The following is a 15,308-nucleotide window of genomic DNA, read 5'->3' as shown; positions in this document are numbered from 1 at the left end:
AGAGCCAGAAGTCAGGCCTGAGCACCACAGGGTGTGACACCCCCCCAAAAAAAGGAGAGAACCTTTTGCAGAACAGCCAGGTCCCTGCCGTGACTTACTTGTTGGCAGCTTTGTTGGCGCGTCTACATTGAATATCATTTATAGAACTGTGCTATAGTTGCAGTGTTACTCAGTGGGTCTCCTTTTGCCTCTGAGTGAAAAACAGCTCAGGTTTATAAATATTTCACCCCTGCAAAGGTGGCCACAGTTCTGCAGGCCGGGGAGGAAGTCATGGTTCATGAATACACGGTGGACATCTGGAATGTGCATTTTTTTTTTTTTTTTTGCTTTTTGGGTCACACCTGGCGATGCACAGGGGTTATTCCTGGCTCTGCACTCAGGAATTACCCCTGGCGGTGCTCAGGGGACCATATGGGATGCTGGGAATCAAACCCGGGTCGGCCGCGTGCAAGGCAAACGCCCTACCCGCTGTGCTATCTCTCCAGCCCCTGGAATGTGCACTTTTATCAGGGAACTGCTAGAAAAGGCTTTGGCACTGCCCTTGTTTGGTACATTTACTTTGAAACTGAATCCTGTCATCAGTTTCTTAAGATCTTTTTAATTCTGTGCTGCACCCATGCTGTGTTGATCTAAATCACAGACATTTGCCCAAATTATAGTCTAGCACCAGCAACACAAGTGTTAAAGCAACACTTTTAGTTTACTATTGCAAGTTTGAGAGCAAGATTTCTTTCTAAATCTGAGTTTTTTTGAGAATTCATTTTATTAGAGAAATGCTGACCATAAAAAATGGAAATATGGGGTGGCTAGAGAAATAGTATAGTGGGTAAGGCATTAGCCGTGCTCCCTGGGTTCAACCCCTGGCATCCTATATGGTTCCCAAGCACCCCCAGGAGTAATTCCTGAGTGCAGAGCCAGGAGTAACCCCTGAGCATCACCAGGTGTGACACTCCCCCAAAAAAGTTCTTTAAAAACTGAAATAGGACCCTCTGCGCCTAAAGACTTTGATTCCAGAGATCTAACACATTCGGGCATCCAGCGCAGCATCTAATAGCAATGCACTGGGACTGCGAACTGGGCAACAACTCTGTGCTCCAGGGGGTGGATTTTTTCCTCCCCACCCTGTCTTCCTGCACGGAAAACGGCGGGTTGGCGGCACCCACGTGGCAGGCGCCATCCTCTAAGACTCCAAACCCAGAGGTATTTGGTTTTTACTCTTGGGGCTCCCAGGAACCCATGGGAAGGGGGCGTAACCGGCACGCCCTCGGCCCAGATAAACCCGGAGCCGCTGAGCATGAAGCGGACCCTCTGTGCCTAAAGACTTTGATTCCAGAGACTTCTTACAGCAATGCACTGGGACTGTGAGCTGGGCTATGCAATTTCTGGCAGAATTTTCCCTGGACTTTATACAGAAATCCAAAACCAAGACTTAACATCTATAATTGTCAGCAATGTGAAACGGTTCCTTTTGAACAGGTCTGACTTGGGGGGGAAACTCCAAATAATAACAGTAAGTTTTTGTTGAAATATTGAAGGTTATTAATGTAGCAGCCACCTCTCTGGACTGTGAACTAAGCAACAGCCCCACGCTGGTCGACGCGGCGTGGTGTACACCATACTATGAGGTGCGGGAAGGGGGATGAGGGGGGGAAAAAAAAGGGAAAAGGAAAAAGGAAAAAAAAAAACAGAGTTATGTACTTGTAGCAGTGGGGCTACATATCTCTTCATTCTCAGCAATGGAAAACTAATTATCAAATGCTTTCTTGGTAGTGGGTCTGTCTCTCTTGGGTGGAAACTCCAACAACTATAGTGAGTTTTGTGTTGAATTATGGAATGTAATCAAGGTAAAGAGAAAATGAAGTGAAATTCATTATTTATACAGTAGGGGGTAGGGGGCGGGGGCGGGGGGTGTACTGGGGTTTTTGGTGGTAGAATATGGGCACTGGTGAAGGGATGGGTGTTTGAATATTGTGTAACTGAGACATAAACCTGAGAACTTTGTAACTTTCCACATGGTGATTTAATAAAAAGTTAAAAAAATTAAAAAATTTAAAAAATAATAATAAAAACTGAAATACATCTGTGGCCCCAAACACCTCCCCCTGGAAAAATTAATAACTTTAAGCTATTATTAAATATTATCAAAAATACTATGGTTCTTCATGACAGTTGTATTGCTTGTGATATGGTTGGTGGCTGTGCAATTGTTTAGATTTAAAGGGATTTCACTCACTTTGTAGCTTGCTTTTCTTGCTATTGAACTTGGAATTTTGTGAAATCCACAGACTGGTATATAAATAGGCCATGGACTTGTTCACTGTAATAGTAGCATCATGTTATGCCTACCTGCAGATCTCTCAGCAAAAAGTGCCTCTGTTCCAGATGAACTCGGTGCCTGTGGACATTCTCGAACATCAAGCTATGCAAGCCAGCAATCCAAAGTATCAGGTAGAAACTCAAGTGAAATTGAAATCTTGAGACTTGTGTTGCTTTCCCCAGATTTGGCATTGCTGTGGCATGGGAAAAGGGGGTCTGAGGGCAGCATGCTCAGGGTCCATCTCACATCCAGAGTGTCTCTTTCCGACAGGGTATAGCTCGTGCCACTCTCGGTCATCAAGTTTCTCTGAGCTCTGCCACAGGAGAAATACTTCTGTGGGTAGCACCTCAACAGGAGTTGAAAGTATTCTAGAGCCATGTGATGAAATGGAGCAAAAAATAGCTGAACCAAGTTTGGATACAGCTGACAAAGAAGACGCAGCCTCAGAAGCACTCGCCAGGTATCCTCTTGCTCTCCATTCAAATGGGGGAAAAGGGGGAAACAATTTTTGTGTCTTAACACAATAAAAAGGAGGGGAAAAATTGCCCCTTATTTTTCAAGATGCCCAGTGAAACAAGACTCTGTAGAATCTCAACTGAAGCGAGTAGATGACACCAGAGTGGATGCGGATGATATTGTGGAGAAAATACTACAAAGTCAGGACTTCAGCCTAGATTCCAGTGCAGAAGGTTGGTTGACAGCCTTTGAAGATGTAAAGATGGATTTAATCCAAGGATGGGTGATTCATGCATGGGTGATCCAAGCAGTAAGGAAGCAGAACAGGATGATGCTGATTGTAGTCAAATTAAATTTTGTCACCGTAAAAAGATGACATTGAGGATAGGGAGATAGCCCCTTCCACACAGCCAACCCGGGTTCAATTCCCGTTCTCTGATATGGTCCCTTGAGCCTGCCAAGGGGTGATTTCTGAGTGCAGAGCCAGAAATTACCCCTGTGCATTGCTGGGGGTGACCCAAATATATGTATATATACATATATATAAGACATTATATATATATATATATATTACATTAACTTTGCAGCTTATTTGTCCTGTTAAGGGAAAATTCATAAAATATTGTTATAAAAGACCTAAATGTTCTTTATTTTTTGAAGTATGTGCCAGTATTTGCTATGTTTATGTACCTAATGATGACTCTACACATTTGCTTTGTCACTACTGGACATATGTGCTTTAAGACACTATTAATTTGGAATGTTTAGCAGCGGTGTGGAAATGATAGAGAAAAGCAGAATTCTTTAGTCCCTCCTTAGCATTTTCACTGAAGCTGAAAATTTACATGCCTCCAATTTGAAAGGTATAATTACTTATGCTGGCATGAATAGAAAGCAGTTAACAATTGATTTAGTTTCATTATGTAGTTTGTTGTAAAGAGAAAAAATAAAAACCTTGTAGAAATTTATGGGGAAAGCTGCCTCCTTGACTCAGTTTTAAGAAAAATGGCTTTAGAAAAGTTGATGAGAAAGAGTTTTTTTAATTGCTTATTTGAAAGCATGTGCAGTTTTTATTTTTTTGAGTTTTTAAATTTCCTTTAAGAATGCTAAAATATCAGATGTGAAATGTATTATAATGTGAATATTATTTGACAATATGGTGATTGTTCCTATAACAAATATCTTAAATATGTATTTCCAGAGGAAGGACTGAGGTTATTTGTAGGCCCTGGAGGAAGTACAACCTTTGGCAATCACCATCTTCCCAACAGGTATGTGGGTCACCCCGTAGCTCACTGAAATAAAAAAGAGACTGAATTTTTCTTTATCTTTTGGTTTTGGGGCCACAAACCCTGGCGATGCTCAGGGCTTCCTCCTGGCTCCATTCTCTGAGATCATTCTGATGGAGGTGAGGGTACCATATGGTTCCAGGGATCAAACCTGGGTCGGCCACATGCAAGGCAAGCACCCTTCTTGCTGTACTTTGGCTCTAGCCCTGGATTTCTCCTTTAAGGTTTATGAGTTAAATATGACTGTTACAACTTTCATATTAAGCAGAGAATAGCTATATATGTTAGTGATTATATATATTTTCTATGCTATAGATATATGTGTGTGTGTATATATATATATACACACACATACATACATAATTAGTGGTTCCATAGGAGAATTGCAGCTCTTCGTCTAATGCTTCATTTTACATTAGAAATTACATTTTATCAGGTCATATTTTATTCCATTGAGTATGATTTCAGAATGTGGTGCAGCAGTGCATCAGGCAAGATGTTGAAAAGGGCATTTTGAAAACTCTTCACCTGGTGTTTTAGGAATAGTGAAACTAAATTTGCATTTTGTTCAGTGGCCTTATCTGTTCTGAGCATTCACATAGCCGCTCAGCAACAGACTCAAGTAGTGACCTTTCTTGTGGTCTCCTTTTGCTCACCCCCACTGGAGTCTAGACACACATCTCCAGAACTCAGTAAATTTACTGATACTGCAGTAAATTTGTAGGGGAGCTCAGCAAAGCAGCTCCCCTTTCAGTCGTTACTCAGATTCAGATGAAGATGACACACCTGCCCAGCTGCCCACTCTGGCCCTGCAGCACACATGAGACACTCCCAAGACGGGGGACACTGTAGGAATCCTGGTCACCCCCTGCCACCCAAAGCCTGTTCCCTGTCTCATGATGCTTCACAAGAGATCCAGCACAGCAGTGTTCTCCCTGAAGATAAATCGAGAATTGTCACTGGGGGGAGACTTTTATCCCAAACAACTCCTTCATTCTAATGCCCAGAGCTGGCAGCTGTAGTTCTTTCATTTCCTCTACCAGTACTCGTTTCCAGTAAATGCCTTTAGGTGTCCGGCAAAAACACAGGAAAACAAGTTGTTCCTGATGGAGATGAGGGGACCATATGACATATTGGCCCTGAATGATGGAAATAGTCGAGTGATGGAAATGCCTGACGGAAGCTCCAGTATCTTGACAAGCAAAGGCATGGGTACCAGGTGGAATCTTTCAGCAGTGTTATCTTTCCCTTCATGCAGCCTGCCACTTCATCTCTCCTTCTGATCACTCAAGAGGGGTCAAGGAAAAAGCAGAAAGGACCTCATCCAAAAGTAAATCCAGGGGCTGGAGAGATAGCACAGCGGGTAGGGCGTTTGCCTTGCACGCGGCCGACCCAGGTTCAATTCCCAGCATCCCATATGGTCCCCTGAACACCACCAGGGGTAATTCCTGAGTGCAGAGCCAAGAGTGACCCCTGTGTATCGCCAGGTGTGACCCAAAAAGAAAAACAAACAAACAAAAAAAAAGTAAATCCAGCTGCCATAAATCCAGGTTATACAGTCTTACAGGCTTATGGAAAATCTTTGTCTTCCCAAACCAAGAAACAGTAGCAGTAACATATATGATTATTCCATTATAGCTATAGTCAAAGTGCTAGGTACATCATCAGTAACAGAAATTCTTGATGGAGCCATTATTTAATTTAAATACATTAAATACTTTAACCAGGCTTGTAAATTTGAACACTTTAGTATTTGCCATGTTTCATTAGTAGAGTATATAATATATACACACATATATGTAAAAGCAAAGACTTAAATATATATATATTATATATATATAATCAAAGACTTAAACTGCTGTGACAAAAAAAAATTCCAGTGATTTGGCTGATGGGACAGCTTTGTCCCAGAATGTGATTTATTAACTCAGATACCCACTATTTTGTCCTTCACCATCCTTCTCACTTGTGATATCAAAATTGCCTGGTTACCAGGATAAGACAAGTTTAATTTTTTTATAGGCAAAGCAGAAATTGACCCAATTCCCTTCATGTTTCCTGGGGGAACTTGCAATCATGTGGCTTTACCAATTTACAAGGAAGTTTAAGAAATGTCATTTCCAATGGACTGGAGTGATAGTACAGTGAGTAGGTGCTTGCCTTGCACAAAGCCACGCTGGGTTCAGTCCCTGGTATCCGGTCTGCTGAGCATCACCAGGAGTGATTCCTGAGTTCAGATCCAGGAGTAACCCCTGAGCACCACCGGGTGTGGCCCCAAAACAAAAAATAAAATAAAAGTCATCTCCAAGGACAGCTGTGGAGGGTCTTGGGCACTTTGGCAGTGGTGATACTGCAGTAAATTTGTACATCAGAAGCATGAATGTTAGCACTGTTGTAACCATGCTACATAAGCTACAATTTTATTTTTAAAATTTTTTTAAAGAAATCAATGTGATCTCAGGGCTGGCGACAGGGGAATTACTCAAAAGGCTGAAGGACATGTTTTATACGTGTAATCACCCCTTAAATCCCTGGTCCTTGACTCAATCCAAGAGTAGCCCCTTGTGACCTCTGCCAAGTGGCCTCTCCCTGACTGAAGAAGGGGAGAGTAGCCAACAATCATCCAAACCAAACTAGTGGAGAAATAAACTCCTCTTCCAGATCATTTTCCCTTTAAATTTACATTATACAGATATAGCTCACAAGACAGACTGTGTCAAATGACACAAGCGTTATGACACCTGCATTTCATGTTCATGCTCTGGTCTCATGAAGGGACGTCTCAAGATAGTACCGTAGTTATGGGACTAGAAACTGCCATCCATTAACTCAGGGCAAACCCTGAGCCTCCAGAGTCAGTATGGATACTCTTTGATGAGACTGATTTTAGTATGTGTGTATGTCTGGGTTTGGTTTTGTTTTTTGGGGGAAAGCTCCCAGAAGAGAGCACCGCAGAATCTCCTACCCTTGTGCCAGGCTTTCTTCACTGGGGTCCCTTGGAGGGGGACAGGTTGAGTTTCCCTCCCCACCACAAGCAGAGCCTTGGCAGCCGAAACCCAGCCACAGCCATGCTCAAGGCCACTCTCCACACACTTGGTCAAGCCTCATGCATAAAGTAACCCACAGAGGAACTCAGGCATGTGGGACTCGGGGGTGAGATCGCCAAGCCTGCTCAGATCAGGACTGGGCCACTTCCACCCAGATCCCCCATTTTCCAGTAACTAAGCGGTCACACCCAGAAACTGCCCCTGGCAACAACATGTAATCCCATCAGTGGCCAAGATCCAGAGACTATAAAACAAAGCTCCCAGAAGAGCTCAGCCACTTAGTCTTGCCCACTGATGTGCCTAAAGCAGCACATTTGTTTGGTTTTAATATACTTGCTTGTATTCTCTGATATACATTCTCCGTCCCTCTCAGAGAGCCTGGCAAGCTTCCAAGAGTATCCCGCCCACATGGAAGAGCCTGGCAAGCTCCCCGTGGTATATTCTATATGCCAAATACAGTAACAATAGCAGGTCTCATTCCCCTGGCCCTGAAAGAGCCTTCAGTCGTTGGGAAAGGCAAGTAAGGAGAGGCTGCTAACATCTCAGGGCTGGGACGAATGGTGACGTTACTGGTGCCCACTCGAGCAAATCAGTGAACAACAGGATGACAGTGATATAGTGATTTGGGGGGGGAGGCTGTTTTTGTTTTTGCTTTTTGTTTAATATGTGTATATCTGGGTTGGGGGGTGTTGTTTGTGTGTTTCTTTTGGTTTTTGGTTGGTTTTGTTTGGGGGGGGGCTTTTTTTTGCTTTTTGGGACACATACAGAAGAGCTCAGATACTGCCCCCAGCTAAGTGTTGGAGGCTATTCTCGGTGGTTGTCAGGAAACAATGTGGTACTAGGAAATGAACCCTGACCTCCTTGTAAAGCATGCAGTGCAGCCTCTCAGTTCTGTCTCTGGACCCTGGTATGTGTGTGTATGTGTGTACACACTTAACAGATAACTTCACTAAGTTATCCAGATGAATATCATAGTGATAAGTCATGTTGCTATCATATACTCCTTTCCTTGATGTAATGAGGTCCCTAATCTCAGTGATGCTCTTCTCCAGAAAATGGCAGGGCTGTTAATATGACAATATCAGATTAATCTGAATTGAGAAACATACTATAAAATAACTTGCCAATGATTTTCAAAAAATATCAAGGTTTAGGAAAACAGATTGAGAAACTGTTACAGATCAGGAAGACCTGTTGTCTAAATGTAGTGTCCCAGGAACAAAGAAGGCCATTAGTGGAAAGACAGGTGAAATCCAGACAAGGTCTTATTTGATTAATCACATTGTGCTAATGTTGATCTCTTAAATTTTGACAAACTTAAGTTTTTATAAACATGTACCATTGTCTTGTGTTGGGTGCTAATATCCAGGGAAGCTGAACATCTGTAAGAGTTCTGTGTTGTCTGCAACTTTTCTGTCCAAAATTATTCCAAAATTGCCAAGCTTGTGCGGGGTGGAGGTGGGGTAAGAGGAGAGGAAAGGGAGGGGAAGGGTGTGTGTGTATGGACCGCACATACACAGTGGTGCCAGGGACTTGCTTACTCCTGGCACTGTGTTCCGATGCTTAGGGAACTATATGCTCTGTAGGAAAATCAAACAGGTCAGCTGTGTGTTTAAGGTTCAACACCTTAACCCGTATCCTGTCTGCCCCAGCAACTCTTTTGTTCTATTTTTTTTTAATTTTGCCTCTGTGTCTTGATAGGGTTTGGATTTTTAAAGTTATTAGATTATTATGGGACTGGAGTGGTAGCACAATGGGTAGGGCATTTGCCTTGCACGCAGCCGACCCGAGTTCTATTCTTCTGTCCCTCTCAGATAGCCCGGCAAGCTACCAAGAGTATCCCACCTGCACAGCAGAGCCTGATAAGCTCCCCGTGGCGTATTCAATATGCCAAAAACAGTAACAACAAGTCTCACAATGGAGACGTTACTGGTGCCCGCTCGAGCAAATCTATGAACAATGGGACGACAGTGCTACAGTTATCCATTAGATTATGAGAGTACCAGGGACAAATTAGATTATTATGAGAGTACTAGGGACAAATCAGATATGTGAACTAGAGATATTTAATACTGAAAGTGTTTTCTGTCTTGACATCAAGTCTGATGGAAATCCTCTCTATTAGAGATCGAGGGACCTGAGCGATAGTACAGCGGGTAGGGCATTTGCCTTGCTCGAGGCTGACTCGAGTTCAATCCCTGGCATCCCATATGGTCCCCCATGCACCACCAGGAGTAACCCCTGAGCATCACTGGATGTGACCCAAAAACCCAAAGAGAGAGAGAGAGAGATCTAGTGCCTCTGACATGGTTAAGGGGCATGGTCATCTAGAGCGACTTCAAGAGCAACAGCTCAGAATGTTAATTTTTTTAAATTTTTTTCCCCTGCCCTTTCAGAGTGGGGTCTGGAGCTTATGAACAAGTCGTGATCAAACGCTAGAAGTCAAGATCATGAGCCAAAGCTTCATTAATATATGACAGCTGAGTTCTGCAGGCACTTGATTCAAGCACTTGGGAGACCATGAACCCTACACATCGGGGGGAGCTGACGCCGAGTGATGTGAAGTGCCCCACTCTCCTCCTGCGCCCTCATGGGAGAGTGCTGCCATTCAGCCATGTGCTGTGTTCCTGGAAGCTTCTGGAGGCCCTGCATGTAATCAAAAAAACTCTACTATTTCTTGTAGAAAGAAAGTGGTGACCCACCCATTGGAGCTCTGATCATTTACTTTTATATTCAAGAGACAATAAGTGGATATAATTTAAACCCTCTAGCTTCAGTTCAGATAGTTATATGCTTCCTCCCAAGGAAACCTTCCATATTATGATACCTACAGTATTCTACTAAGTTTATTAACTCTCTTTGATGCCATAATTGATATATGGGTAAAATGTTAATGCTACAGTTTTAAACACATAAAATGCTTAATAATTCTAAGTGTATCCATTGTAAATTAAGTGACAAATGTGTTTTCAGTTCGAAATACATGAGTGGGCATGATGCCAGTACTATGCAGCGTGTCTCATGAGGTTTTCATAGTAGATGAGCAGCAGAACTCCCACCAGTGGTCTGTAAGACATTCAAGATACATTTGATATTTGGTGTGTTGGCTACCTAAGGCATCCTGGTATCAGAGCTGGTTTAACTACATGAATAACATCCGTCAGTTTTCAGAGTCAGATTTTAGAATAACAGAACTACAATGTGATCAGAAACAGTCTTTTCCCTGGGAGCTAAGACTTACTTGGAACTAAAAATTATTCCAAGGAGTAAGAGGCAGGGGTCCGCTACTTAATATGGCTAACCAGGTGGGTGCTTTTCCGTTTTCTCTCCCTGTGATCAGATACGATGTTTTCTTAAAGTTAGTAATTTTGAGGCAAGAATATACTATACCATGCATCAACTGCTGAGCTTTTTTAAAATAAGGCTCTCTGATCTGGATCCACTTTAACAGCACAGCAGATAAATGTTAGAGATTTTCTAGTCTTACATGACAGTTTGTGTGGAAGCTATTTTCTTTAAATGAGTCGCTAAAGAAAAAATGTAAATGTAAAAATGTATTTTAAAAAATCATTAATTTCCACTCTTTTCAAATCCATATCTGAGAAATGTAATGTTAGACTAGAATTGTTTTGGTCTAAATATTTTCATGTTGGCAAAATAAGGGAGGAAATATCTCATTTTTAAGGAGACATTATTTTAATACCCAAATTTAAAGATTTGAAAAGAAATCTAAATAGTTCATGTTAGGGTTATTTTTTTTAATCTTTCAAGGACTAAGCTTTCCAAATGAATTCAGTACTACTTTTTCAGATAGATGCTGAAATTTTTTTAAAAATACCCTTTTAAAAAATACCGTGTTGAGAGGGTTTGAGTCATTTAGCTATATTTTTTAAAATTTGTTTTGAAGGAAAAAATTGGCTTAAACATTTAGTCTCATAAATCTAAAAGACCTGCTGTCTGTAAATAAACAAATGAACTGGTCCACTCAGTATATCTTATGGAAAAATGAAGATTTTAATATCAATGTGAAGATACTGCTTAAGAGATATTTATTATAATGTCTTAAAACATTTTTCTATTTTACAAATATTATTTGAGGCTCTATTTTTATTGGTGCTTCTGCAAATGGTTTTGCAGCTTATCATGAGACAATAAAAATAAGGTTGTATGCAAGGTTTAGTGAGGACATTCTCAGTTACATCGAAGGTAACTGGACACCAGTCTGGACACCACACTTGTCTTACAGGTGCTTTGGCCTGATACCTTTATAATTTAGCAGCTGCCAGATATATCTCAATTTATGAAAATATAACATGTATTTAAATAAATGGGGACATTTATTAGGGATCAAAAGGAAAAGATGGCATGTCCTCTAGTTCATGGTAGTTTGGATTACTTTACTCTTATTTTGTATTCCACCAACATACTGTACAATCAAAATTTCATTATAGTCCTTTGAAAATGTCTGTGAACAGTTTCCTCAGTGTCTGCCCTAGTTTCTGCTTTTTATTTTCTTAAAACATGTACTATTAATATATTTACCATACTGCTGTTGAAAAAGATAATATGAATATTAAAGACCAAGTCCACTTTTGGTCCTGTCTTGGGTTGAGGGAAACAAATTGGAAAAAATATTTCAGTAAATTGATCTTTAAATATTAAAAGTCATATATCAAATCACCCAATCTTGGAAAATTTGCAGGTGTATATGGATTTCCCTTTTCTAACTTAGCCTCAAGTTATTTTCAAGCTATCTTTTTTGTGAACAGGAATAAATAAGTTGCTTGGGGAAAATCCATAGACCAGTAGAGAGCCCACTTCCTGTCCAGTGGAGAGTCCACCTCCTGTGACTTGAGCCAGTGACTGAGACCAGGAAGGATGTGAAGGATAGTAAGGCACAGAACAAAGCCCGGGGTTACCAGCTTACACATCGGTGACTGACACCTTCAAAGGCCTCTGGATTCAGAATAGCATTTATAACCTGAGAAAGTTCTGATCAGGAATCTAACATTTGCCCTCCCATCTCCCGTTCTAGCAAAATACTATATCCCAGTAATCAGACCCACATTTCTAGATTCTTATATTTGGGTGATTTTTTTTTGTTTTTGGGGGGTGGGGTTGCATGAAAATTGGGGACCACAAAGGACATTTGTTGCTAGAAAGAAAAAAATCCCAACTTGTACCAATCCAAACTTATTCAAGTTTGGGTAGTCAAAGGTTTCAGCAAGTTAAAACATCCAGAAATACTTTAGATGATGTGATTTCCATGCTAACTAGATCACTTTGCAAGCTCAAACTGGCTATGTGATTGAATACATCATTGAAGTATGACTTCCAATATAATGCTCTTAACAAGACAGGGCTCCTGTTATGGGGTTTTATTTTATTTTAAACTGGGGCAGTTCATAAATTAACCTTGGTCAATTCTCTTAAATGGTATATTATGTAAACATAATCAAGTCCTATTTATAGTTAAAACTGTTATACCACTATTCATTGGTTGGCTTAGGTACTCTGCATAATGTTAATAGCTGGGATGTTAAAGAATATGAAATCTAAAAATATAAAGGATAAAAAATATGTGCATACTAACCATGTAAAGACTGCTCTGGAAATAAAGGCCTTATTAGTCCCTTATATATGTGACTGTTTATAAGATTATAACAGTGTGATTTAAATGTCTGAGCGGTCGCTAGCTACTCCCCATTGTTAAAAAGTTGAAATTTCAATTTACACATAGAGTATACCCTGCATTTGCAGATTTTTGTATATATGATAGTTTTATGTGTATGTATCTCTTATGTATAACAGAAAATTCTCTGATATTTGTTGACCAAATCCTATTCAGAGAAAGCCATTCAGTTTAATTTTCTTTTTTTAAACACAATTTGGGAGGATAACCTTCCTTTCTCATCCTCTGGAAGGTTCATAAAATTGTGAGTAATCATGCAAATGTTTATCAAAAAACTTTTATTGAAGTGATTCCATCAGTATTCTGTTCTAATACTTGGTGAATGACCTTCATATTTATATATGTTTTAACTGTTAAATATAAATCCAAGAAACGTTTTCTTTTTTATTTAAAAAAATTTTATTGTAAAATATTTGTAATAATGTAATGGTGAATCTTATTATACACATTCAATAAATCATATCTTAAAGTTTACAATGTTGTATCTTAAAATTTTAGTTAAGATTCTGTCTAAAGGAGCCTGGGCAATAATGTAGTAATAATGATATGTGCTTTGCATGGATGAGACCCTGGTTTGACCCTGGGGACTGTGGGGTTCCTTAAATACCACTTAGAGTTCTGGAGGTTCCCCAGTGTCACTGGGTGAGGCCCTCACACCCTAAGTATTTTGGGGTTGGTCCTGCTGGTCTTTACCACTGCAGGACCCTTAGTCTGGGTCATCACTGGGCTCTAAGCATTGGACCCTTTTCCTGGAGTGATCCCAGGGCCCCCTAAGACTGCTTGGGAGCTCCCCACCCTTCCCCCAAAAAATACTGTAAAAATTGACCAACATAGCCTTCTCTAAGGCTTTCATTTTCTTTCTCACTAAGTGGTTGAGCACAGACTCCAGTGCCTCTGGTGAAAGACAGTTCTGTGAACTCTGAGGCAGTCTGTGCAGTGACCTGGGACCACAGCAAACCTGAAGCTGAATTCAAATTCCCCTCTGGACTTATTCTAACACAAGATAAAGATGTTTCAGTAAGTGCACCAGAGCAATAACACCTTCCACATAGCCAACCCAGGTTCGATCCCAGATGCCACATGAGTCCCCCGACCCCAGTCTTCTCACAAGTAATTTCTGAGTACAGTCAGGATGTGGCCCCAAAACCAAATAATACAGTAATAATGTCATCAAGCATTTCAGGTTGTGATGGTTCATGAGTTAATACTAGAAACATGCCATATAGTAGATACTTGGCATTGTTTTGTTTGAGGGTTAGAGTGTTAAGAGTGGGCTTTTATTTTTTTGCCATTATGTTTTTTATTGAGATAAAACATTTCATGACTGTGAATGTCTTATGGGTAGTTTTATGCCTTCTTTATGATGTCTTGAATTTATTTTTCCCTCAATCTGGAGGCCAGAATTTGAAAGTGCATCAGTAGTCCATATTCCAGCTTCTAATCGATGCTGGATATTTTTTAATACATTATCATTGGCTTATCTGTTCACAACATCATGAAATTCTGGGGTTTAAGCTTTGCACTTCTTTCTTTTGTTTTTGGGTCGCACCTGGCAGTGCTAAGACTAACTCCTGGCTCTGCACTCAGGGATCACTCCTGGTGAGGTTTGGGGGAGGAGGGCATATGGGATGCCAGGGATTGAACCCAGGTCAGCTTCATACTAGACAAGTGCCTCTGTACTCTCTTCGGCCACAAAGCTTTGAACTTCTAGATGCAATGTCACCCCCAGCAACAAAGTTCCAGCGCCACCACCCCACCAAAAAGCCCCCTTTGCTATTTCTTGCCAGTTCTTTTCCAATTTCTCTCTAATAACTATAGTTTTCACCACGTGTAGAAGTAGCTTTTTTCTAATCAGTTTTTTAGGAATTGATATGTGTTGCTTTTTTTGTTTTGGTTAGGTTTGGTTGGTGGTTTGGTTTTTTGGTTGGTTGGTTTGGGGCTGGCTCAGTGCTTACTCCTGCCTTTGCCCTCAGGGGTCACTCCTGGCGGGGCTTGGGGGACTATATGTGGTGGGCCAGCTCAAGGCTCTCCTAGCCCTGTTTTGTTTTGGTTTTGCACAGTATGTAGCTAAGGGAGCGCATTTACAAAGTGGGGAAGTCTGCCACCTTGTGGCACTGAAGTTCTCTGATCTGTTCAGATCGTCCTCTTCAAATACTCTCAAAAACAGCCTAAGACATTGTGTATGCAAAGCCATTAAGTAAAGAAAAATTGTTTTCTTTGGCATGGGATTAATATACATTCAGCTCTGTGAGAGTTCCTAATGGAGAGGACTAGGGAGTCAACAGAGACCAAACAGAGACAGCAGGGCAAAAAGGCAGCCAATCAATGAAATCAACTGCTGGTTCATGGGTAAGATGTGGAAAAGATATCTGGGAAAGATAATGAAAGGCCCAATTTAACCGATTCCTGCTGAGGCCACAGCAAACATTATTAACTGGAACAGGTGGAAAGTACTGTGCCATTGCAGGTCAAGAATGGAAGTTGAGGGACTGGAGAGATAGCACAGT

At 41.0% G+C, this 15,308-nt stretch overlaps 1 protein-coding gene across 2 annotated transcripts in view; it reads left to right on the top strand.

Annotated features, from left to right (window-relative positions):
- Window positions 1–13,272, top strand: part of EEIG2 (EEIG family member 2) — a 60,709-nt gene extending 47,437 nt beyond the window's left edge. For both annotated transcript variants that reach the window (XM_055139336.1, XM_004620040.2), the window contains 5 exons: window positions 2,353–2,448; window positions 2,588–2,777; window positions 2,879–3,006; window positions 3,975–4,044; window positions 9,506–13,272. In XM_055139336.1, the coding sequence (XP_054995311.1) occupies window positions 2,353–2,448; window positions 2,588–2,777; window positions 2,879–3,006; window positions 3,975–4,044; window positions 9,506–9,548 (527 nt within the window). In that variant the 3' untranslated portion in view covers window positions 9,549–13,272. The remainder of the gene's footprint in view (window positions 1–2,352; window positions 2,449–2,587; window positions 2,778–2,878; window positions 3,007–3,974; window positions 4,045–9,505) is intronic.
- Window positions 13,273–15,308: the final 2,036 nt, after the last annotated feature.

This window comes from Sorex araneus, chromosome 5 (assembly GCF_027595985.1).
Source record: "Sorex araneus isolate mSorAra2 chromosome 5, mSorAra2.pri, whole genome shotgun sequence".
Taxonomy (NCBI): domain Eukaryota; kingdom Metazoa; phylum Chordata; class Mammalia; order Eulipotyphla; family Soricidae; genus Sorex; species Sorex araneus.
Note: the sequence above shows the minus strand (reverse complement) of the source record. Positions and strands in the feature narration are given on the sequence as shown.